The sequence below is a fragment of the Olea europaea genome, chromosome 16, assembly GCF_002742605.1.
Source record: "Olea europaea var. sylvestris chromosome 16, O_europaea_v1, whole genome shotgun sequence".
In the NCBI taxonomy this organism is placed as follows: Eukaryota; Viridiplantae; Streptophyta; class Magnoliopsida; order Lamiales; family Oleaceae; genus Olea; species Olea europaea.
Genome location: NC_036252.1, coordinates 3,265,497 through 3,290,336, shown reverse-complemented (window position 1 = coordinate 3,290,336; position 24,840 = coordinate 3,265,497). Strand labels below are relative to the sequence as shown.

The 24,840-nt window shown below is 38.8% G+C and overlaps 1 protein-coding gene across 2 annotated transcripts; it reads left to right on the top strand.

Annotated features, from left to right (window-relative positions):
* Nucleotides 1-3,797: 3,797 nt before the first annotated feature.
* LOC111411731 (potassium transporter 7-like) lies at nt 3,798-24,796 on the top strand. Of its 2 annotated transcripts, XM_023042312.1 has the most exons (12): nt 3,798-3,953; nt 4,049-4,321; nt 5,688-5,916; nt 6,028-6,276; nt 6,425-6,475; nt 12,577-12,837; nt 13,648-13,700; nt 13,826-13,940; nt 14,273-14,527; nt 21,520-21,894; nt 23,058-23,205; nt 23,951-24,796. In XM_023042312.1, exons 1-12 carry the CDS (start codon nt 3,891-3,893, stop codon nt 24,486-24,488), a joined length of 2,610 nt encoding a protein of 869 aa, XP_022898080.1. In that variant the 5' UTR covers nt 3,798-3,890; the 3' UTR covers nt 24,489-24,796. The 2 variants fall into 2 exon arrangements, with proteins under 2 accessions (XP_022898080.1, XP_022898081.1); XM_023042313.1 differs by lacking the exon at nt 23,058-23,205 and adding an exon at nt 22,788-23,042 and having other exon boundaries at nt 3,798-4,321; nt 21,520-22,042; nt 24,206-24,796.
* The last annotated feature ends 44 nt before the right edge of the window (nt 24,797-24,840 follow it).

Genomic DNA, 24,840 nt, shown 5'->3' with positions numbered 1-24,840 from the left:
TATGATGAAGGTTCTGGGACTGAAGGTTTCTCTTTAAGCATAGTCCTTTCATCAGCTTATTTGGACGAAGCAGTTTCAGCAGATGATGATGGAGTAGGAGCTGCCAACACCAAAGCCTTCAAATGAGAGACTGAACTTTTTTGAGAAATTCAAGTAAATCATTAGCACATAGAAAGGTTTCAAGTAAACCATTAGCACATAGAAAGGTATGTTTGTGAATAAATAGAATTCAATTACCTTTCTCCTAACGATGAGAAGAGCGTCATCATCATCATCATCCTCCAAAATGGGAGATGCTGAAACTGGCCGTTTACGGCTTAAGGCACTCTTAGCCGCAGTAGCCTTGGCAGGTAGAGAAGTAGATGGACGAATATATTGTTTAACACGAGCAGGGGAGGAAGGATTCCTAATGGACACAGGGGTGACCAAAATAGGAGAAGTGGAAGAAGTGTTTGGCTGATCCAGTGAATGGAAAGCACGATTGGCATCAGTTGCAAACAATCTGCGCTTCACTGATGATCAGAGTTGTTCAAAAAGGGGATGAATGGCACGACTAGAATTGAAGGGGGCTAATTAAAATTTACTCGTCAAAAGAATGTTGCGAGCATCTATAACTTGTGCCTTTACCTTATTAATGGTGTGAAAGCGGTCTGTCAAATTTTTTGAATAGCAAGGAGGAACAGGCCAAGTTTGGCCAAAACCAAGTTGGCGAGCAAAAAATTGGGGAGCATATATTTTAACCCCAGCTTTGGCATTGGTTCCAGTTAAAATATCATGGAACAACTCCCTCCCAGTCAAAAACTAAACCCAAACGAGCAGAGAGGCGCTCGCACTGTCCAGGGTGGATGGAGGTTGCACATAATCTGGAGTCAAATGAGCAGGAAAAGGAAAGAAGGAAGGAATTGAATTTAACGTATAAAAAATGAAAAAATGTCCCTACTGGACATATTTACAGGGCTCAATGGGTCAATAGCTATCCCATAACAACTAGTAGAATGAAGAGAAATGGATGGAGCACCAAGTGATGGGAAATATGCTCTCAACCATAGTTGAGTGAACCAAAGAGGCCCACTGTCAGTGGAAGATGCACCATTCTTCAATTGAAATTGAAGAGAAATCATGTCTCTACGAAGGGCAGCCAACAAGAAGGAACACAAATTCAAAGGCCTACCACGCGCCAATTCATGCGCTATGGGTAAGTAACTTATGGAAGGCTTCATACTGGGCACGCAGAGAATATATTTACATAGCCAAATCTGAAGAAAGGCCACATGCTCAGCATGGGAAGGTTCAGCGCTTGAGTGATTATAAAAGCCTTATTGCAGGCTTGAGTAGGACTCAGTGAGTTTCTTGTCGAATTTCGGGGCGACACCGGAAATCAAAATACCAGGAAAAATGGTATCGTCCAAAGGTGGAAGATTTACTAGGGCCCCAACATCCCGTAAAGTAATAGACACAAGACCAAGAGGGAAAACAAAGGTATTATATTCAAAAGACAAAAAACTTAAAGCAATAGGAAAAAGCACTGGGTCAAAAAATTGGTGGTTGAAGAGCGATTTCTAATAAATCAGAAATCTTAGCACGATCAAAAATTGCCTTGGTAGGACCATGGCCCACAAGGCGAGCATGCCATCTACGAAAAATAACATCAGATTTAGGCCAAGTGCGAATACCTTTTTCGCGACTCGGCTTCAGCTGCAAAGAGTTCAGGAACGGAGGGCCTTGAGTGCAAGGGAACAGTTGGCCCACCGCCACTTGTTCGACGGCTTCGACGTTATTGAATGATGGACCCAGATAGAACTCATTGAGTTCGGCATTGGTTGGTGCAAGGAAGTTCGGATTTACATATGGCCAAGTAAGGATTTTCTGGAAATCTTCGAAACTAAAAAGGTCATCAGATTGGTTTGTGGAGCTGCCATTGGGAACGAAATACAGTTTTGTTAAAGTTTGCTTGAGAAACGTAGCACAGTAGCAAGAAGATGAACAGTAATATTGCGAGAAAGAAGCGCGAAATAATGAGGCGTGATTTAGTGGTGCGATGAAGTGGCGTGTCTTTGGGGTTTATAAAAGTTTGTAACGTCGCACCTTTTCAGGCTATAGAAAGAAATAATGATTGAAATTCTTGAGAATTTCAAATGTTGCTGGAAAATACAAAATAAATATGGCAAAGATTAATAATTAGTATTAATTTTGCCATATTGGGGGGTAATTGTTGACACACTAAAAGTGCAGTCCAAATCGAATAGCCCAAAGAATGAAGCCCAATTGGGCAATTCAGGATAAAGACTCAGACAAAGTGATTAATGAATGCAGTGAATGCAGTAAGATCATCGCTCAAGCTTGCAAGACGCCCAAGATCTGAGCGAATGGAGTACCTTACAGTCGCCCAAAGCGATGACCTTGTTCTCGCCCATACCTTCGAATCACCCAGGATCTTAGCAAACATAAAATGTTATGGTTATCCAGAAATGCAGTTATTGAAGCAGTTATTCAGTAACCTTATCACATTCCACGATTCAAGGAACTCAGTTGAAGGCGGTTGAACGACAAAGAGTAGTGGCAGCAGTTAGAGACGGTAGTTCCACAACAAGTTAACCACCATAAAGAAAGTGGGTATTTATAAAGCAATCAAGCAGTTTTCAAGCGGTTTGTCACGAAAAAATCATCAAGGGAATATAAAAGGAAGAGAAGACAGAGAGAGAAAGGACTCCCGAATCAAACATTCTCAAACAGAGAATATGTAATTTCAATTTCTTAGTTTAAACTTAAACATTTCTTTCAGTACTCGTGTGCTTGCGCTCCTTGGAGGCATTCTGTTTAGTTTCAATTGTACATTATCACCAATAAAACACCCCTTTCTGAGACTTTGTCTCAAGAGATTTGTTCCTTACACAATCGTCTGATCCCTTTAATTGTTAGCGACTACCCGCGCGAAATAATGACATTCTACATAGCGACTTGTGATTTGATGTATTAATATGGTAGTATTTTCTTATCTCATATATCAAATCACTAATTGACATATGTATGTTATATATGACGACTACAATAGTGAATGAATATAAATAGCATTATTCATATTTTAAGGTTTTGATTCGTTCGCCTCGCGAATTGATATTTCATTAATGTGAATAGGCTCATGTCATTTTACAATTATCCAAAACCCAAAATTGGAAATTTCATATTTGAAGGTTTTGATTCTTTCGCATCATGAATTGATATTTCTTCAAGGGAAAATTGTAGTAACGGTTTCTACCCTTTTCGTTTTTTGCACATTTTATTCAAATTTTCATTTTGTGTTAGCGAAAGTCCCTAATCTTTCATAAATATGCATTTGAGGTCATCTGGATGGATGAAAATCGTCCAAAACACCATTAGTTGATTTGGAAAATTTGTTGAACTATCTGCTAACTTGATGGTTTTATTGGAGTCGATTCTTTACTTTTTCTGATCAACTGATAATGTTTTGGACGATTTCCTTTCAAATGGATTCAAGTGCATATTTATGAAAGGTTAGGAACTTTCGCTGACACAAAAAGAAGATTAAGATGAAATTTATAGAAAATGAAAAGATTATAAAACACTGCTGCAATTTTCCGTTTCATTAATGTGAAGAGGCTCGTGTCATTTTACAATTATCCGAAACCCAAAATTGGAAATTCTGGTATTTATTCCCGGAAAGACACGTGTCAGGAGTACCCCAGGCACAAGCTGGTGCGCACTGCTCCCGTGAGCGTACGTTAGAATCACACCATTCATGAAATATATAACACAGTTGCACTTTAGCCTTACGTCAGTAGTTACGTTTATGTTCACAGCAACGGTTCAATTGGGTTGACAAAAATCGTGGCCCCCAGGAGTTGTCGACCAGGTTGTAGAATAATTCTCTTATGTTCAGTCGCTCGCACACAGCCCAAAAATTTCTGTTGGAAAGATCATCCAAAAGTCTCAGGGTTTGGTTGATTTCTACGGAATACATTTACATACAACAAATATACATATAAAATGCGTGTATAAATACGTAGAGATATAAGTGTATGGTGTCTAGGTACTAATGGCGGAGGAGGGATCGGAGAAGGAGAATGGGGGTTCAGCTTCTATGGACTCGATGGAGTCGCGGTGGGTGTATGAGGACGTGTGGGAGTCGGAGATCGACGACGGACTTGCTGACGGCGGTGCTACCGAGGAGGGAAATTTTCCACGCATGGATTCTGACGATGAGGATACCGCGGAGCAGAAGCTAATTCGTACCGGCCCTCATATTGATTCGTTTGATGTTGAGGTTCTTGAAGTTCCTGGCGCTCAAAGGAATGACATTGAGGTACATCACTTTTTTTTTTTCTTTTTCTGGAATTGATTTGATTAATTTAGATTGTCTGATACTATGTGCTTGTATCTGATACTATGTGCTTGTATCATAACTATTAGGTGGGAATGTGATTTCTAAGTTCATAAACTTACATCATATAATTCCCTGTCTGTTCTGCCTTTTATCATTTTTTGCTATGGGCCCAAGGCTATTCACCTATATTTCTTGTCTCACATCCCAACCAATAACCATAGCCCGAGGAATTGAAGAGGATGTAATGCATTAGAACTTGATGTAATAGAGAAGTTTTAGAGATTTATTTATTTATTATTATTATTTTATTATAAGAAAGCTAGAAAATCAGTTCCACATATCTACACTTATGTATTAGGTGTTGAAGTTATCAAATGAATAAATTTTCACAACATCAACATGGTAAAAAAGGAGGATGTTAAGATGGATGTGTGGCTAATGGATAAGATAAGTGTTGAGAATGTAAGCCAATAACTGGTCGTGACACAAATCTAGGAGAAATTAATGGAAGTACGATTTGGGTGTTGGGATATATAATATATAGAAACATAAAAGTGATGCAGTCTCCGTAGAACATGTTAAAAGACGGAGGACTAGACCAAAAATAACATGGCCTATTATCCTAAAGAGCTAAATGGATTGGATTTTTCAACACATGTATCGACTAACTAATTGGAGGGACGGAAAAGGATTCATGTAACTCAACCCATATTTATATATAATAAGGCTTAGTTTAAAATTTGTTGTTGTATTCAAAATAAATCCCAGAAATAGCAATAATGAATCAGTCTTACAACACATAACTGATCCCCAAATTTATTGATAGTAAAGTTTAGTATATTGGTTTTGTTGTGTTCAAATTAGATCCCCAAAACACAACAATAATGAATCAGTCTTAGAACATTTGGAGCTTTTCCATAATTGCCCACCTAAAAAGATCAATCAATATGGCTCCACTATCCTCTGTGTCTATTGATTAATTAAAATTAGAATTGGGATTTATAGCTGGAAAATATATTTCATCAAAAAGTTTAAGACATTCTTTACCGATTGAGCAACCTGGAATTGGCCATTGCTTAATGTAACAAGGACTTCACATTTTCACGTCTTCTAACCATATTCAACTCAAGATCTACTGTGTGCAGAGGTGTTAGGATATGATACTAAGTAACTTAGCACTCATCTATATCTTCGGGAATTGAGTTCTCTCTCGGTAACTTTCTTTTAGTATCTGTATTGAGAAAATGGAAGAAGAACCATTGCACATAAGCTTTTGTTAAATTTTTGTATGACCAAAAATCATTCATGAGGGGTTGGTATCTTTATTCTTAAAAGGCAATTGCAGGATGTCACCATGGGCAGGAGACTTATACTGGCTTTTCAGACACTTGGTGTCGTCTTTGGTGATGTGGGGACAAGTCCACTATACACCTTCAGTGTGATGTTCAGCAAGGCACCAGTCAGTGGGAATGAAGATATTCTTGGTGCACTGTCACTAGTTTTGTACACCTTAATTCTGTTTCCATTGATCAAGTATGTCCTCATTGTTCTCTGGGCCAATGACAATGGTGAAGGTATCCAATTTTTTTATTTTCATTACAACATTCATCCATGGCCGTACACTGTATGTGCTGTATATTTGTACAGTTAATGAGTTTGATTCGTTATTTGCCTAATTGCTGCAGGTGGTACATTTGCTTTGTATTCATTGATTTGTAGGCATGCTAAAGTTAGTCTTCTCCCTAACCGACTTCCATCAGATACTCGTATATTCAGCTTCAGACTTAAGGTTCCATCTCCAGAACTAGAAAGGTCATTGAAATTAATGGAAAGACTTGAAGCATCTCTTTTTCTGAAAAAGCTTATTCTGATGTTGGTTCTTGCTGCTACTTCAATGGTGATAGCTGGTGGTGTTGTTACACCTGCAATGTCAGGTAATTGTTAGCATATTCAAGTTAATGCATTTTATTGGTCTTGGAGGATTAGTTCTTTGGTAGTCCAAGGGCATTGTCATGTGTTTTTCATTTCAAAACATGTTTTATTGCTTGAAGTTGATATGAATTTTTAATAATGCACGTGCAGTGATATCTGCTGTTGATGGCTTAAAGATTGGAGTTTCTGGGATAAAGCAAGGTGAGTGATCCTCTTTAATTAAATGAAATCAACAAGTAAAATACTTGTAGAAGAGTAGTTTTTTTCCTCTGCCTAACTTTTTTTGATGTGGGTTGTGATTCAAATTTATTCTAGTCCTGTGTTATGGAATTATGCATCAATTTCTGTTTATATTTGTTCTTTACATATATAACACATTTATATCTGGTAGGTGCATAAGTTTAGAATGATTTCTTATTTTGATAGGATTGTTTCCTTATGAGAAACATCCTCTATGTGTATATATGTAACACGTTTATGAATTGTGATATGGAATAAGTTATTCTTCCAAAATCAACATGGTATCAGAGGTTCAAGAAATTAGGGTTTGTAATTTTTTCGTGGGACTGGTCTCGGTGGTGGAAAAGGTTTGGGCCGGTATTTTTCGGGTTAAGACAGAGACTTACCTTGAGTCACTTCTTGGTGGTTGATGACCAGAAGTGTGGCGGCGGAAATTGGTTGCAACGAGCGTTCCGCGACGTTGTGTGATCTCGACTTGAGTTCTCTCTGGATCAGCAGGCTCTCCAGTAACCCGTTGCGTGTGGCGAGTGTTGGTGTAAGAGAACTAGCTTCGTCTGGCTTCGTCGACTTCTCTGTAGCGAGTGTTGGGTGTAAGAGAATCTGGTTTCGTCTGGCATCGTCGACTTCTCTGCTTCATAGTTTCCTCTTCTCCTTCCGGTGAGCGTGGACTGTGTTTGTGTTTGGGCTGCAGACGAGTTGTGGGTTTGGGCTATTTGTTTGGGCTGAGGCGGGTCAATCTCATTTTACTTCGGTTGAATTGATTTATTTTGTTTCGTTTGGACTGCATTTTACTGGACGTGCATTATTGTTGGATTGATATTATTGTTAAGTTGGTTTGGAGTTTATTTTGTATTCCTTTTGGTTCTCTGATAATCAATGGCGGAAGGTGATAAAAAAATGGTTAATGAAATCACAATAACCCCATCTGCAAAAATCACAGAAAGAAAATTAACGGGTAGTAGAAATTATGCTCAATGGAAGAGAGTTGTTCGTAGATATGTATCAAGTTTAGATTTGGGCGACCATTTGACTGATGACCCACCTCCACATTCTAATACTAATCCGGGGATTCGAAAAAAATGGTTGATGGAGGATGATAAACTCATACCTTTGACTCGACAGGTGATGATGTTATTAATCATTTTGATACTATGAAAGAACTGTGAGACTATCTAGGGTTTATGATGTGTCGCATGTTCATGAACTAATGTGGAAAATTTACCGGGCTGAGCAAAAGTGGCGAAATCTGTTTCAATATTATACTGACGTAAAACAAGCATTTGAAAAAAAGCGAGCCATGTTTCCTATTACTAATGATGTGAAGAAAATGCAAGAACAAGAAGAGCAGATCGTGGTTCAGTGTTTTCTTGCAGGATTGGGTCCTGAATATGAGGTGACTCGTACTCAGTTACTTACTATTGAGGCAGTACCTTTATTGAGTGATATATATGCTCGTTTTCTTCGGGTATGCAAGGACAATGACAAGGAGCAAGGTATAGTACCAAATAAGACGGTAGCTCTGGTTGGCACAAATTCAAAATTAAATAACAATTACAATAATAAAGGAGGAGGAGGAGGTAGTCGAGATAAAATTTCTAGCGGTGGTTCTTGTGGTTGTTATTATTGTGGAGAGCAAGGACATATTAGAAGGAATTGTTGGAAATTAAATGGTAAACCAGCAAAGAACACGAAAGTTTGCAAATGTTGCCACTCAGGATGGTCGGTCTTTTACCTACACCTTCTACTTAGCCTTAAATTACAATTTTAGCAGATGAAGAGGCTCGCCTTACACAATTTTACATTTCTCAACAGCCTCCTACACCTACCACTTCTACTTTAGCCAACACAGGTAATTCTATAGCATGTCTTTCTACCGTATCCCATAGTTGGGTCATTGATTTCGGCGCCACAGATCATATGACTGGGAATACAGGTATACTTTCATCTCTTCAATACTCTTCCAATATACAATGTGTCACTTTAGCTAATGAGTCTACAACTCCCGTTGTTGGATGATGGATTGCACATCCAACAAACTCTTTACCAATGTCATCTGTTTTATGTTTACCTAAGTTTCCTTTCAATCTTTTATCTGTGAGTCAAATTACTAAATCCCTTAATTGTAGTGTCATTTTCTTTCCTAACCATTGCGTTTTCTAAGATCTTGGGACGAAGCAGATTATTGGTAGAGGACGTGAGCTCAATGGCTTATATGTGCTAGAATCTTCCCCTACACAGGTGCTAAGATCGATTGCATGCACTAGTACTTCTTTTCTTATGCAGCTCCATTGTCGCTTCAGCCATCATTCTCTCCCTGTTTTGAAGCAATTATGTCCTAGTTTTAGTCAAGTGTCTCAATTAAATTGTGAGTCGTGTCAATTAACAAAACATCATAGTGTCATTTTCTCCTAGAATGAATAAACGGGCTGTGTCCCCTTTTGATTTAATACATTCAGATATTCAGGGTCCTTGTTTTATTTTATCTAAGTCTGGTTTTCGCTATTTTGTTACTTTCATGGATGATCATTCTCGTGTTTCTTGGTTATATTTTATGAAAAATATTACTAAATTATTTTCAATTTTTTGTGCCTTTTATGCTGAGATTAAAACTCAATTTAACAAATCTATACATATCTTAAGAAGTAATAATGCCAAGGAGTATTTCTCATCGACATTTACTTCCTTTCTTTCACAAAATGGCATTATTCATCAATCTTCATGTATTGTTACTCCTCAAAAAAATGGAGTAGCAGAATGAAAGAATCGTCATTTATTGGAAGTTGCACGAGCTCTCCTTTTTCATATAAAAGTTTCAAAAGAATTTTGGGCAGATATAGTATCTTCTGCGTGTTACTTAATCAATCGTATGCCTTCATCTATCTTAGATGACAAAATCCCTTATTCCATTCTATTCCCCTCTCAGACTCTCTTCTCTCTTGCTCCTAGAATATTTGGGTCCACTTGCTTTGTTTAAGATATGAGACCTCAAGTTTCCAAACTTGATCCTGGATCCCTTAAGTGTGTATTTTTGAGTTATTCTCGACATCAAAAGGGTTATCAATGTTTTGCTCCCTCCTTAAAATGATACTTAATGTCTGCTAATGTCACTTTTTTCGAGGCCACACCTTTTTCTAGTTCTGCTGTGTCCTCTAATCCATCTCCTATTGAGTCCGGGGATGACTTCCTTATTTACATTGTTACGACACTTGTGTTACCAGTATCTTCTCGCCCTCCTATTCAAAGTTTTTACATTCGTCGTGTGCAGCAATCTTCGGTGGAACCTGATATTGGCCATGACTTGCCTCCTCTACCGGCTACTTCTCCTCAGGATTCGTCACCCCCTCCTGATCCTACTCTTGATCTTCCCATTGCTCTTTGTAATGGTAAATGATCATGTACTTATCCTATCTCTTCTTTTGCTTCTCAACATGCATTGTCACCATCTTCCAAGTCTTTTATTGCTTCCTTAGAGCATGTGTCCATACTAAAATCTATCTCTGAGGCTTTATCCCATTGTAGCTGGCAAGCAGTCATGCAAGATGAAATGTTGGCACTAGAACATAATCACACATGGAGATTGATTCCTTTATCACTCAATAAAAGGGCAATTGGGTACAAATAGGTGTTTACAGTCAAGATGAATCCTGATGGATCTGTTGCTCGATTGAAGGCTCGTTTGGTTGCTAAGAGGTATGCTCAAACTTATGGTGTGGATTATTTTGAGACTCTCTCCTGTTGCTAAGCTAGCTTTTGTTCGGTTGTTCATTTCTCTTGCTGCTACCTATCATTGACCGCTTCACCAGCTGGATGTTAAAAATGCATTTCTCCATGGCGATTTGTATGAAGAAGTTTACATGGAGCAACCATCGAGGTTTGTTGCTTAGGGAGAGTCGGGGAAAGTATGCAAACTACAGAAGTCATTATATGGTCTGAAACAATCACCCTGTGCCTGGTTTGAAAAATTTAGTGCGGTTGTGATTGAATATGGCTTGAAAAGAAGTGCATATGATTACTCGGTATTCTTTAAACAGTCTACAGTTGGGTGTATCTTGTTAGTTGTATATGTTGATGATATTGTGATTACTGGTAGTTATAGCAATGGCAAAGTATGCTAAAGGCTTTCCTAGGCACAAAATTTCAAACAAAGGAGCTAGGTCCTTTGAAATATTTCCTAGGGATAAAGATAGCTCGAAGTGGCAAAGGAATTTTTCTATCTCGAAGAAAATATGTTCTCGACCTACTGGATGAGACAATTTTAGCTGAAGCAAAACCTGGTGATGCCACTATGATACCATATGTGAAACTCGGAGCAGAAGATGGAAATGTGTTTGTCGATATAGATAAGTATAGGAGGGTAGTGGGAAAGTTGAACTATCTTACAATTACTCGGCCAGATATTGCATTTCTCGTAAGTGTTGTTAGTTAGTTTATGTTATCTCCTAGAACTTCACATTGGGATGCCATAACTCATATATTAAGGTATCTTAAAGGAGCTCCAGGATGTGGAATTCTTTATAGAGACCGTGGTCATTGTAGGGTTGAGGGTTTCTCGGATACTGATTGAGCAGGTTCTCCCGTGGATATGCGCTCTACTACTGGGTATCGTGTTTTCGTTGGAGGTAATCTAGTCTCGTGGAAAAGTAAGATTCAGAGTATTGTGGCTCAATCAAGTGTAGAATCTGAATATTGGGCTATGGCACAGGTGACTTGTGAACTTATGTGGCTACGTCACTTACTTGGACAAATTGGCATTGATACGTCTCACTCTATGAACTTGTGGTGTGCTAATCCAGCAGCTATTTACATTGCCACTAATCCAGTATTTCATGAGAGAACAAAGCATATAGAGGCAGACTGTCACTTTGTTCGTGAAAAGTTACAACAAGGATTGATTTCGACTAAGCATGTCAAGATAGGAGATCAGTCAGCTGATGTGTTCACTAAAGCTTTAGTCAGAACTTGAGTAAAATATATTTGTAATAAGTTGGGGCATGATTGATATTTATGCTCCGGCTTGAGGGGAAGTGTTATGAAATTATGCATCAATTTATGTTTATATTTATTCTTTATATATTCAACACATTTATATATGGTAGGTGCATAAGTTTAGAATAATTTCTTATTTTGATAGGATTGTTTCCTTATGAGAAACATCCTCTCTATGTGTATATATGTAACACAAGTTTATGAATTGTGATATGGAATAAGTTATTCTTCCAAAATCAACATCCTGTAAATATTTATATATGTTTTGATCATTAAAGTCCCACCTAGACTGTAGAATGACATCAGGATTCAGTTTTTTAGGGTAAGCTTTGTCTGAGAAACAACCAAGATCTTAACTATGATTGCTTGGTTAAACAAAGAAACTTTACCAGTTAAAGATGAGTTGTCACTTTCTTGGTCATCTGAGGCGCTTAACACTTACAAAGTAGTATGAGTTACCAAATCATTGAACTTAATTAATAAAAAAATGCTGCGATTCTGTGCACTTTGGAGGATATAAGAAAAGATGTCTGTGAGGAATTTGGCTGTGTTTCTGGTGATATCTTTAGTATGCATCCTATATTTGATAGGGGTTGTGCTTACGGTATTTATATAGCCCCTATTTGGTTTAGCTAAAAATGGTATTTTTAGAGGATTTTGATAAACTTTGATGAAATTTCTGGTTGAAAAGTTGATAAAAGTTGTGAGTCTCATGAAATATGTGGTTGAAATGAGTTTGAGGAAAAATTTGTTTTGGAAAATGGGGCCAAACAGGCATAGTATCTTGGAGTTGTTACTCAAATTTGGGATGGCCAGCTACTGACTTTCTGACCACCTCAGCAGTGTATACAAATTGTACAAATTTGGGCTTTTAAGCTTGAGTTAGGAATAAATCAGTGTAACTATGAATTAATAAGAGCTACTTGAAGTTATATTACCTTGTAACTGAAATCGTTGTATGACATTTAGTTCAAAATATATACATTGAACTTGCAACAACGTTGATACTACAATTATTTATCCACAATAACATGAAATCAAATCAATTACTCAGCCATTTTAGTTTTCTTTTGCAGATCATGTGGTGATGATCTCGGTTGCATTTCTTATAATTTTGTTTAGTGTACAGAAATATGGAACAAGTAAAGTAGGACTCATAGTTGGTCCTGCCTTGTTCATATGGTTTTGTTCTCTTGGAGGCATTGGCATATACAACCTTCTTAAGTATGATACCATGGTCTTGAGGGCATTTAATCCAGTTCACATCTATTATTTCTTCAAGCGAAATTCTACAAAGGCTTGGTATTCCCTTGGGGGCTGTCTTCTTTGTGCAACAGGTAAATGTTCTGAAGTATGGAAATGTGTTTGAAAACCTCCAAAATAAAATAGAAACTCGAAGACTGATTGAACAGTACTTATGTTTCCTTTAGTGGATATAATGTTACCTTTCTGCATGAAGCTTGCTTTCTGTAAAAGGAGGTGTTTTATGCATATGGATATGACCATTAATTTCTTGTCTGGCAAGAATTTTCTAATTTATTTTAGAATATGAACATGTGTGCATATTATTTGAGGAGTTAGATAAGAGACGAGAAACATTCAATGATCTGGGATGACCTAGAAAACCTTGAGGCGCGACTAGAAGAAGCTAACGCATCCATTTTGAAGTGAAAAAAAAAAAAAAAAAAAAATTCCCTTTTGCTGATGTTAAGAATGTTACAAAATCACTAAACCCGTCAAGTTTAGTCCAATTCCAGTGTGCTCTTTTTTAGCAACATTGCCTCCTACAGCTTGCTGGTTCATGGGAATATTTTTTGATCTTTCTGTCAACGTAACCATAAATTTGTTTTATCTTGTTCCTTAAAGAGTAGCTGTTCATTTAGGTATCAACACTAATGGGAGTAATATTTTAAGTGACATTTATTTATGATTATAATTATAGAATTCTTGTGCAAAATGAGAAACTTCTGCAAAGAAGTTTTTTGCTTGTGTGAGAAATTCGAAATGCTTAAATTGCTCATCTATGAGTTTGAGTTCATCAGCAATATAACATTCCTGGCTGTCATCTCTAAGTTAATTCTGTTTTTCTTTATTTTAAATTTGACATTTTTTTCCTATACTTCTGATGTTCAGTTATGTTGGCTCAGGTTCTGAGGCAATGTTTGCAGATCTTTGCTATTTTTCCGTGAGATCTGTACAGGTAAAGCAGTAAACTGCATCAGATACTCCTTTTGTTTTGTCTTTATCCTCCCCCTGTAATGAAATGATCTAAAAGAATGTCTTAGTCTAAATTTTTCTTACTGCGATCCAAATTTGTTGATGCAGCTTACCTTCATGTTTCTTGTGTTACCTTGCCTTCTGTTGGGCTACCTGGGTCAAGCTGCTTACCTCATGGAGAATCATGCTGATACAACCCAAGCTTTCTTCTCTTCTATTCCAAGTAAATATTATTTTGTCTTACTAGAACTCCTTTATTACTTCCTCCTTTCTTTGTATTCTTCTTTCTGGCTATACCTTAATGTGTATTAAAGATCTGGTCATGATAACTAACATGCACAACTCTAGATAAGATCAACAGTAAAGTTTTATTGTCTATATACAACTCAGGGGTACTAGTTTTATTTTTCTCACAGCTTTCTTGAGTTTGTCATGCATTTTGCATATTGAATATGCATTTTAACCTAGACTTGGACTACTAATCCTAGATAAGTATAAGCATGAAAAAGATAAATAAATTAATTATTTACCTGGAACAAAATATTTCTGCTGCAGGTGGAGCTTTCTGGCCTGTCTTTCTCATAGCTAATGTAGCAGCATTGATTGCAAGTAGGACTATGACTACGGCAACTTTCTCATGTATTAAACAATCAACAGCACTTGGTTGCTTTCCTCGCCTTAAAATAATTCATACCTCACGGAAATTCATGGGTCAGATTTACATCCCAGTCATGAACTGGTTTCTACTGGTTCTGACCCTGATTTTAGTCTGCACCATTTCCAGTATTTACGAGATTGGGAATGCTTATGGTAATTCTTCTTCTTCTTCCTCCTTTTTTCATTTTTCATGTTTCATTTTTTTTGGCAGCTTGATTTATTGATAACCATTTTTTTTTTTGGCTGTTTAATTTGTAGATCTTGTTTACATCTTTCTATGTGTTTAATTTGCACACACAAACTTCTACATTATAGTAGTTGGAATTTCATAGGCTTTATATGTGGTCCAGCGTTCATACTCTGATCTGCTCTTGGTTTAGTGTTTAAGAGTAGATACAAGCATGCTGGATGTTTTCTGAATTTGGGACATATCTGAAATCTGATTGTTGAACTTCTATATGAATTTGATAATTGATTAAACTCACTAGGGGTACCTTCTAGTACTTATTTCCTTTTTCTTTGTCATAACTGTGCCTTTAAGAAGATGCATATTAACTACCACCTTTTAAATGAGGGGCCTAACCAGATATCCCTGTTCCTGACCTTCTGAGTGAGTTCATCATATCAAAAAACCAGTTTAGCCTCCTTATAAAGCAAGACCCCAAGATGGGTAAAGGGCTGCTGCTGGTGTCGAAAACCAGTCAGGTGTTACAATCTCTTGTTCTGGCTAACAGAAGCCTTGTGAGGCAGAATAAGACCATTTTTATCTCTATTCACCGACTAGAGACGCCCTCGTAATGGACCAAGCAATCAAGGAGCCTCGCTATAGATTGTTTATGACCGTTGGTGAATATAATCATGTCATCAACAAATGAGAGATGAGAAATTAGTGTCTGGTCACCATGCCGATAGCCCATAATAGGGCAAGTCTGGAATTGTTGCATGAGAAGACAAGAAAAGTAGTCAACCACAATGATGAAGAGGGAGAGCGAGATGGGATCTCCCTTACGAAGCCCCGAGAAGAGGGAAAGAAACCATGGGGACAACCACTTAGGAGTACAGAGAATCGACAATCAGAGATGCATCGCCTAATCCTGTCAATCCAAAGCTTATCAAAACCAATACCATTTAGAACTGAATAAAGGAAGCTCCAATCCATACGATCATTCAATCTACCAATGAGCTGCGGGAAGATCCAAATAAAGAATTACATGTTTAAGATAACCCCATTAATATCATATAATGGTAATTGAAGTAATACAGTAGGTCCCAATCTGTAGAAGCAAGGAAAAGCAGAAGAAAATGCAGGAAAAAGCTATTTGCATTGATTGAATGGGAATACAGCTCAAAAACAGAAACCAATAGAGGCCATTCAAGGGCCTAACTCTTCTACTATGACTTTACTCACAATCATTTTTTCATAACCGCATGCTCCATGCATCTATTCTATTTATAACCCCCTGAGTAACTAACTCTAGTCATGTCGCCTCTGCTCAACGGAATTTGTTGCTCTATAGCTTGACCCTTCTAGAATAGGTGTATTTAATTGGAGGCCTATTAATTATCCCGCCCAATTTAGTCACCTTGTCTGTAAGGTGGAAAGCAGGAAATTGCTGGTTAATGAGCTCAAAAGGTTCCCAGGCTGCTTCCAAGGGTGACAGACCAAACCATTTAATCAGCACCTCCGTCCTATTAGCGTTGCCCAGTGGTGCGAAGTGTATTCCTAACACAGATTCTAGTTCAACCTTCAACTCCCAATCTTCTCCTAAGTTTTGTGGTAAGCTTTTCTAAGTTGAGAAACATGGAAGACTTTAAGAATTTGGGATTCTGGTGGTAGTTTCAATCTATAAGCCGCCTGTCCTACCTTTGCTAACACTTTAAAAGGCCTATAGTACCTGGGGGCTAGCTTTTCATTGAAACGGTGTGCTAATGATTTAAGACGATAGGGCTGCATTTTCAGATAGACCAGCTTCCCAGTTGCAAAATCTACAGCCTCCTATGTTGGTCAGCTACAACTTTTATCTTTTGCTGAGCTCGTTGTAGATGCATCTTCAGCTCATCTAAAGACTTTCGTCCTATTAGCCTTGTGAGCGGTGCTTACAAGATTATTGCGAAGATTTTGGCAAATTAATTGAAGGAGGTGCTGGGAAAAGTGGTGTATGCTTTCGTTAAAGGACGCCAGATTTTGGATTCAGTACTTATAGCAAACGAATGCATTGACTCAAGACTGCGCCTGGGTGTTCCTGGAATGCTATGTAAGCTTGACATTCAGAAAGCTTATGATCACGTAAATTGGAGATTTCTCTTATATATGCTCAAGTGATGTGGCTTTGGGGATAAGTGGTGTAAGTGGATTCAATTTTGCATCTCCACAGTTTCTTTTCAGTTATGGTGAATGGCATTCCGGAGGGTTATTTTCGTAGTAGCAGAGGATTGAGACAAGGGGATCCTTTATCCCCGTCGCTGTTTGTCATTGTAATGGAGGTTTTCAGTAAGATGCTCGAGAAGGCCGTGGGGAAGAGTTTACTAAGGGGCTTTATGGTTGAGCAGTTACAGGTATCTCATTTGCTCTTCGCAGACGACACACTGATTTTCTGTGATGCAGAGGTAGAGCAAATCAGGAATTTGCGACGTTTGCTCTTGTGCTTTGAAGCTGTATCTGGATTGAAAATTAATCTGGGGAAATCTGAAGCTATCACAGTGGGAGAGGTGGCTAACAACATGGTGGAGTTGGCTACTATACTAGGATGCAGGGTTGCGCGATTGCCTATGACATATCTTGGGTTGCCTTTAGGCACTCGGTTTAAAAGCACACACATCTGTAATAGTATTATTGAAAGGGTGGAGAGAAGGCTTGCGGGGTGGAAGCGTATGTACCTCTCAAAGGGAGGTCGTCTTACTCTCATAAGGTCGACATTGTCAAACCTCCCTACTTACTTCATGTCGTCGTTTCCTATTCCTATTGCAGTGACAAAAAGATTGGAGACAATCCAAAGGGATTTTCTTTAGGGAGGATTAGGGCAGGAGAGGAAATTACATTTGGTTAATTGGGGTATCGTATGTTCTCCCATGAGGTTGGGTGGTCTCGGATTGAGGAGTCTCGTACTGTTTAATAAAGCTTTGTTGGGTAAGTGATTGTGACGATTTGGAACGGAGAGGGGGAGTTTTTGGAGAGAAATTATAGAAGCAAAATATGGTGTTATGGAGGGGGGATGGTGTTCAGTCGAGAGTCGAGACTCTTATGAGGTGAGTCGGTTGTGGTATATTCGGCGAGGGTGGAATGATTTTCGGGATAAATTGATGTTTGTAGAAGGGAATGGTAATACTATCAATTTTTGGGATGATTGTTGGTGTGGAGATCAATCACTAAGATTGAAATTTCCTTCTTTGTATCGTATTGCATTTTTGCCGCCTGCCATGGTAAATGATGTTTTAGATATTCATAATGGGAGTATCAGCTGGAACATTGCTTTTGCACGGGGTTTACAGGATTGGGAGTTAGACGACTATGCGTTGTTTTTGACATCTTTATATGAGGTACAAATCAGGACAGGAGATGGTGATTACAGCAGGTGGAGGTTGGCACGGGATGACATGTTTTCAGTCGGCACTTTCTTTAAGTCTTTATTGGGACCTGAGAACAACTCTTTCCCTTGGAAGCCGGCGTGGAAGAGTAAATTGCCACCACGAGTAGCATTTCTACTATGGACACTAGTCAGAAGATAGGTGCTAACGGCGGAAAACCTACAGATAAGGGGTTTTTGTATTACAGAGTGGTGCTTTATGTGTCGGAGGGATGGGGAGATTATCGATCACTTGTTCCCTCATTGTGATGTTGTTAGTTTACTGTGGAATGAGATTTTCGCATCGCAACACATAGATTGGGCGATGCCAAGTCGTATGGAAGACGTGTTAAAGGCATGGAGGAGAAAATTTCGCGACAAGGATAGCAGACTTGCATGGGAGCTTATTCCGGGCTGCATAGTTTGGTGTGTGTGGAGAGAAAGGAACAGCCGATGCTTTGACGATCAAACAAGAACAACAGAGCAATTTAGAGAATTGTTTTATTTCACATTGTACACTTGGTTTAATGCGGTGACTACTAGTCATATAGATGGGATGCCCAATTTTATGACGTTTCTTTTGGATTTGTATTGATAATACACTTTCTTTGTATTATGGTTTGATTAATAAAATACTTGATTACCTTTAAAAAAAAAAAAAAAAAGATAGTTCAGCCCATGATAGAAAACGAAACCACTTCTTGGGCCTGCCAGAAGTAAAGCAACACAAATATGTCTCGATACCCCCGTTGACTACCTCTGCTTGACCATCGATTTGCGGGTGATAGACCGAACTAAGCCTTAGTTTAGTGCCTTGCAGCCGAAAGAGTTCACTCCAAAACTTGCTAACAAACACCTGGTCACGATCAGTGATTATCAATATCGACGTACCGTGCAATTGAATTATTTCTTTAATAAAAACTGCCGCCACAGAAGGTGCTGAGAAAGGGTGTTTAAGGCCCACAAAGTGGCCATACGTACTCAAGCTTTCCACAACTACCAAGATTGAGTCGAAACCATCTGATTTTGGCAACCCTTCAATAAATTCTATGGATATATCGTCCCAAACCTTCTCTGGCACAGGTAAATATTGAAGCAGCCCTGCAGGCATGAGAGTGTAATATTTGTTCTGTTGACAGGAGGCACAAGCTGCCACAGTCCTGAATGTCCTCTTTCATGCCTCTCCAATGGAATGTTTCAGCAATCCTTTTGTATGTCTTGAGGAAACCCCCATGCCCCCTATTTTGCTATCGTGTCCCTCTTGTAATGCCAATAACACAAATGGAGAATCCTTGGGTAGGGCGAGTTTGTCATGGTATAATAGAGCACCCCGTACCAAAGCAAACTCTGGGCACAACGACGAATCAGCTTACAATGCCGTGAGAATCTGGCTCAATTCTGGGTCCTCTTTTACTGCTTTTGATAATTCATCTTGCAGTAGAACACATGGCATACTAAGTGTAGTCAAGGTTGAAGATAACTCAATGCAGGATAAGGCATTGACTGCCTTATGTAGCTCTGGCTTGTACTCTATGTCGAAATTAAATCCCAGCAGCTTTGTTAACCACTTTTGATATTTTGCATTTACTAGTCACTGTTCCAGCAGAAATTTGAGACTCTTCTGATCAGTCCGGACTACAAAACGCCTCCCAATCAGATAGTGTCTCCACTTTTGTATAGCAAATAAGATTGCCATCAATTCCTTCTCATAAATGGACTTGCTACGGGCTCGAGATGGGAGAACTTGACTAGAATAGGCAATGGGCCTCTGATGTTGCATCAAAACTGCCCCCAAACCATGGCTGGACGCATCAATTTCAATCACCAACGGTTTAAAAAATCTGGTAGTGCCAATACTGGAACCGAAGCCATAGCCTTCTTTAAACTCTCAAAAGCAGCCTTCGCCTTATCATTCCACCCAAAGTTATCCATTTTTAACTGTTGCGTCTGTGGCCATGCTTTCATCTCATATGCTTCTACAAACCTCCGATAGTACCTAGTTAGACAAACGAACCCCCGTAGTTCTCTAAGGGATTTTGGGCGCGGCCAAGCTATCATAGCAGCCACTTTAGATGCATTGGGTTTAGATTTTGGTGGAGCTCCTTATTCTTACACTGATGGCCGATCGTGAACTTCTCATCACAATGGTAGCACAATCCTCTTTCACGCTTGGTTTGTACCTTGGCATCTGTAAGTCGCTTGAAGGGAGCGGTCTGTTTTTGGAGTGATCAAGGGCCTGCCAAACGATTTGGGATAATATTAAGAGGAATGGTGGGCTTGGGTATGGGTTTGGATTAGATAAGCATTGGGTTTAGATTTTGGTGGGCCTGGGCTCTATTGTCCAACCTTAGTAACCCAATTTCTTTCCTCCACCATCTGGCTATTTCCATCATTTGTTCCAACCCAACTGGTCTATGTAACTGGACTTCTGCCCTTAACTCTGGCTTCAAACCCATTCATAAAACTCCCTTCTATCACTTTCTCCGACAGAATGTTCAATGGTCCAGCCAACATATCGAACCACTGTAGTGAAGATAGTCCCTTACGGTGGTGGTTTGCCGAACTGCCAAAAATTGGGCACACAAAATCCCTTTTTGTGAGGCTTGAAATCAATGCAGTAGCCTCACCTTCATCTCTTCCCAGTTTAGAATCGGCCGTTCGCTTTTCCTCCCATTTAAACCAGACTAACGCCTCTCTGTCCAGACATACAACGGCAGCATCCATCTTCTCTTCTTCTGTCATCTTATTGACCCCGAAATATCTCTCCACCCTGAAAATCCACCTATCAGGTTTCGTCCCGTCGAACAACGGCATATCCAACCGCCTTACACTCGACTCTCCCCTCCAATTTCCCAGGGTGCCATCTCCCTCATATTGGCTTCCATTTGGTCTGGAGTGGGCTGGCCCAGATTTAGCAGACGATGCTGGTTCTTTTGCCATTCCCTTCTCCTTGCTGTCCCTCTCCTAGTTTGCCCAGTTTTGCAGTAGAATATCCACCTTCTCCATCATGCCTGTATGCATTGAATGGAACTCTGATTGTAATGCATCTAGGTTAGTTTGTAGTTCATGATGATTGCTATCAACCGTTTGCCCCAACACACTTACTCGGTCTGCCAGAGTCGTGACTGCAAGAAGGAATTGGATGCTCTGATACCAAAATGTTAGGTCCCAATCTGTAGAAGAAAGGAAAAGCAGAAGAAAATGCAAGAAAAAGCTATTTGTATTGATTGAATGGGAATTACAACTCAAAAACAGAAACCAACAGAGGCCATTCGAGAGTGCCTCACTCTCCTACCATGACTTACAATCTTTTTTTCATATCCCCGTACTCCATGTATCTATTCTATTTATAACCCCCCTGTGTAACTAACTCTAGCCATGTCACCTCTGCTCAACAGAATTTGTTACTTATCTACAGCCTTCTCAACCCTTCTAGAATAGGTGTATTTGATTGGAGGCCTATCATTATACTACCAGATGCTTTTAATTTCTTTATAGGTTTCAATTTGATTGACTGGAATTCTTTTCTGAACAGATATTAGGCTGGCTTTTGTGTGGTCTGACGTTTACTTTGTTTGGCAGGCATTGCTGAACTTGGAGTGATGATGATGACTACAATCTTAGTAACTCTTGTAATGCTTCTTATATGGCAGTTAAATATCCTTGTGGTGCTGAGCTTTGTTATAATTTTTTTGTGGTTGGAGTTGACGTTCTTTTCGTCTGTTTTATCAAGTGTGGGAGATGGAAGTTGGATCATATTGGTGTTTGGCATAGTGATTTTCTTAATAATGTACATCTGGAACTATGGAAACAATATAAAGTATGAAACTGAGGTCAAGCGAAGGATGTCTATGGATCTGATGCGGAAGCTGGGTCCTAACTTGGGAACGGTCAGAGCACCTGGCATTGGCTTGCTTTACAATGAACTTGCGAAGGGAGTACCAGCTATATTTGGACATTTTCTTACCACACTTCCTGCTGTGCATTCTATGATCATATTTGTATGTATAAAATATGTTCCTGTTCCTGTTGTGGTTCAAAGCGAAAGGTTTTTGTTCCGTCGAGTCTGCCCGAAAAGCTACCACATATTTCGTTGTGTTGCCAGGTAATATATCATGCGGACTGTAATGTCTGATTTATTAAGTTGCGATGGTTAAACTTGGTCCTCCTATTTGCCTGCCCAATTCACCGTGAATGGAGTTTTTTTGGGGTAAAGATTATTTTGCTTCAGAATTAAGATAATAATGGACTGTATCGTGTTTAGTCTGCTGAATGTTATGGGTATTTCAAACTCATTTCACCCAGTGGTAATTAACTGGATTCTCTGATTTTGTTGCATGTTTATTTATAATTTGTCATGGAAGTTTGAGATGTTATTTTCTTCGACTAATGCATAATTTGAAGAAATAGAGGGGAGAGGATCGTTTTTCTCAATTTATGAGGAGCAATTTGGTTGCAGCACTCTGTACTTTTTACCTGGTGAACCCTTGCTTTAAAAACTAGGGATTATGACATGAAGATGAAGGTGGTCGGTTGTGCCTTGATGCACAATTGAACAATGTTGAACATTCTAAATATGTTGATCTAAATTATATTGTCAAACCTTCAATTTCATTAAAATGTTATGCATTGATATGGTAGCATTGGCTTGAAGTCATATTTGCAAACTTTACATAGCTGCATTTTCCAAAATATATTCGTATCCAACCCTTTGTTGTGATTCCATTGAGACCCATCTGGTGGTATGATATGCAGTTTAGATAAAATCGATGAATCTTCATGTGGGCATCTTGAGGCATTTTTAGAAAGAGAGAGTCACTCATTGTTTTGTTCAACACTGTCATGAACAGATATGGTTACAAGGATGTTCGCAAGGAAAACCACCAGACCTTTGAGCAATTGCTGATTGAGAGTCTTGAGAAGTTCATTCGCAGGGAAGCTCAGGAAAAGTCACTGGAGAGTGATAGTGATGAAGACTTAGATTCTGAAGAAGAGAATTCTTTCTCGAGGGTTCTAATAGCTCCCAATGGGAGTGTTTATTCGCTCAGTGTACCTCTCTTGGCCGAGTTTGAGGACATGACCAAGTCCATATCAGAAGCAAGCACCAGCTATATTTGGACATTTTCTTACCACACTTCCTGCTGTGCATTCTATGATCATATTTGTATGTATAAAATATGTTCCTGTTCCTGTTGTGGTTCAAAGCGAAAGGTTTTTGTTCCGTCGAGTCTGCCCGAAAAGCTACCACATATTTCGTTGTGTTGCCAGGTAATATATCATGCGGACTGTAATGTCTGATTTATTAAGTTGCGATGGTTAAACTTGGTCCTCCTATTTGCCTGCCCAATTCACCGTGAATGGAGTTTTTTTGGGGTAAAGATTATTTTGCTTCAGAATTAAGATAATAATGGACTGTATCGTGTTTAGTCTGCTGAATGTTATGGGTATTTCAAACTCATTTCACCCAGTGGTAATTAACTGGATTCTCTGATTTTGTTGCATGTTTATTTATAATTTGTCATGGAAGTTTGAGATGTTCTTTTCTTCGACTAATGCATAATTTGAAGAAATAGAGGGGAGAGGATCGTTTTTCTCAATTTATGAGGAGCAATTTGGTTGCAGCACTCTGTACTTTTTACCTGGTGAACCCTTGCTTTAAAAACTAGGGATTATGACATGAAGATGAAGGTGGTCGGTTGTGCCTTGATGCACAATTGAACAATGTTGAACATTCTAAATATGTTGATCTAAATTATATTGTCAAACCTTCAATTTCATTAAAATGTTATGCATTGATATGGTAGCATTGGCTTGAAGTCATATTTGCAAACTTTACATAGCTGCATTTTCCAAAATATATTCGTATCCAACCCTTTGTTGTGATTCCATTGAGACCCATCTGGTGGTATGATATGCAGTTTAGATAAAATCGATGAATCTTCATGTGGGCATCTTGAGGCATTTTTAGAAAGAGAGAGTCACTCATTGTTTTGTTCAACACTGTCATGAACAGATATGGTTACAAGGATGTTCGCAAGGAAAACCACCAGACCTTTGAGCAATTGCTGATTGAGAGTCTTGAGAAGTTCATTCGCAGGGAAGCTCAGGAAAAGTCACTGGAGAGTGATAGTGATGAAGACTTAGATTCTGAAGAAGAGAATTCTTTCTCGAGGGTTCTAATAGCTCCCAATGGGAGTGTTTATTCGCTCAGTGTACCTCTCTTGGCCGAGTTTGAGGACATGACCAAGTCCATATCAGAAGCAAGCACTTCAGAAGAGGTGAAGGCAGAGCCTTCAACTGATCCATCTTTTCTCGATGCAGAGCAAAGTCTTGATAAGGAACTGTATTTTATACGCAAAGCTAAAGAAGGTGGGGTTGTATATCTTCTTGGTCATGGAGATATTCGAGCGAGGAAGGATTCATGGTTTATTAAGAAGCTTGTCATAAATTATTTCTATGCTTTCTTGAGAAAAAATTGCAGGAGGGAAATTTCAAATTTGAGCGTTCCACATTCCAACCTAATACAAGTCGGAATGCAGTACATGGTCTAAAGAGAGTGTCATAAAAAGAAGGTTTTTTTTTGTTCTCAGCAACTCAACAAGGAATTTTACTGCCAAAAGAAGAGCAACTACTGTAACTTTTACTATTGATGTGGTTACACTTTTGGGTACGGCCAAATGATTGTTATGTTCATAGTTTATGCTTCTCAGGCTCTGCATTAGCCAGTTGTTGGAGCTTTCATATTTTCATAATGGGAAAATTTATTTATATGCTCGTGCTCTTATATGTATCATTATAGTTTTCAAGTATGGATTGTTGTAATTACCATTTAATACAAATACAATTATTGGTAGTGCAATTTTTGCTCGATAGTTTTGCTTTTCCCATTCCATTTAAGGTATC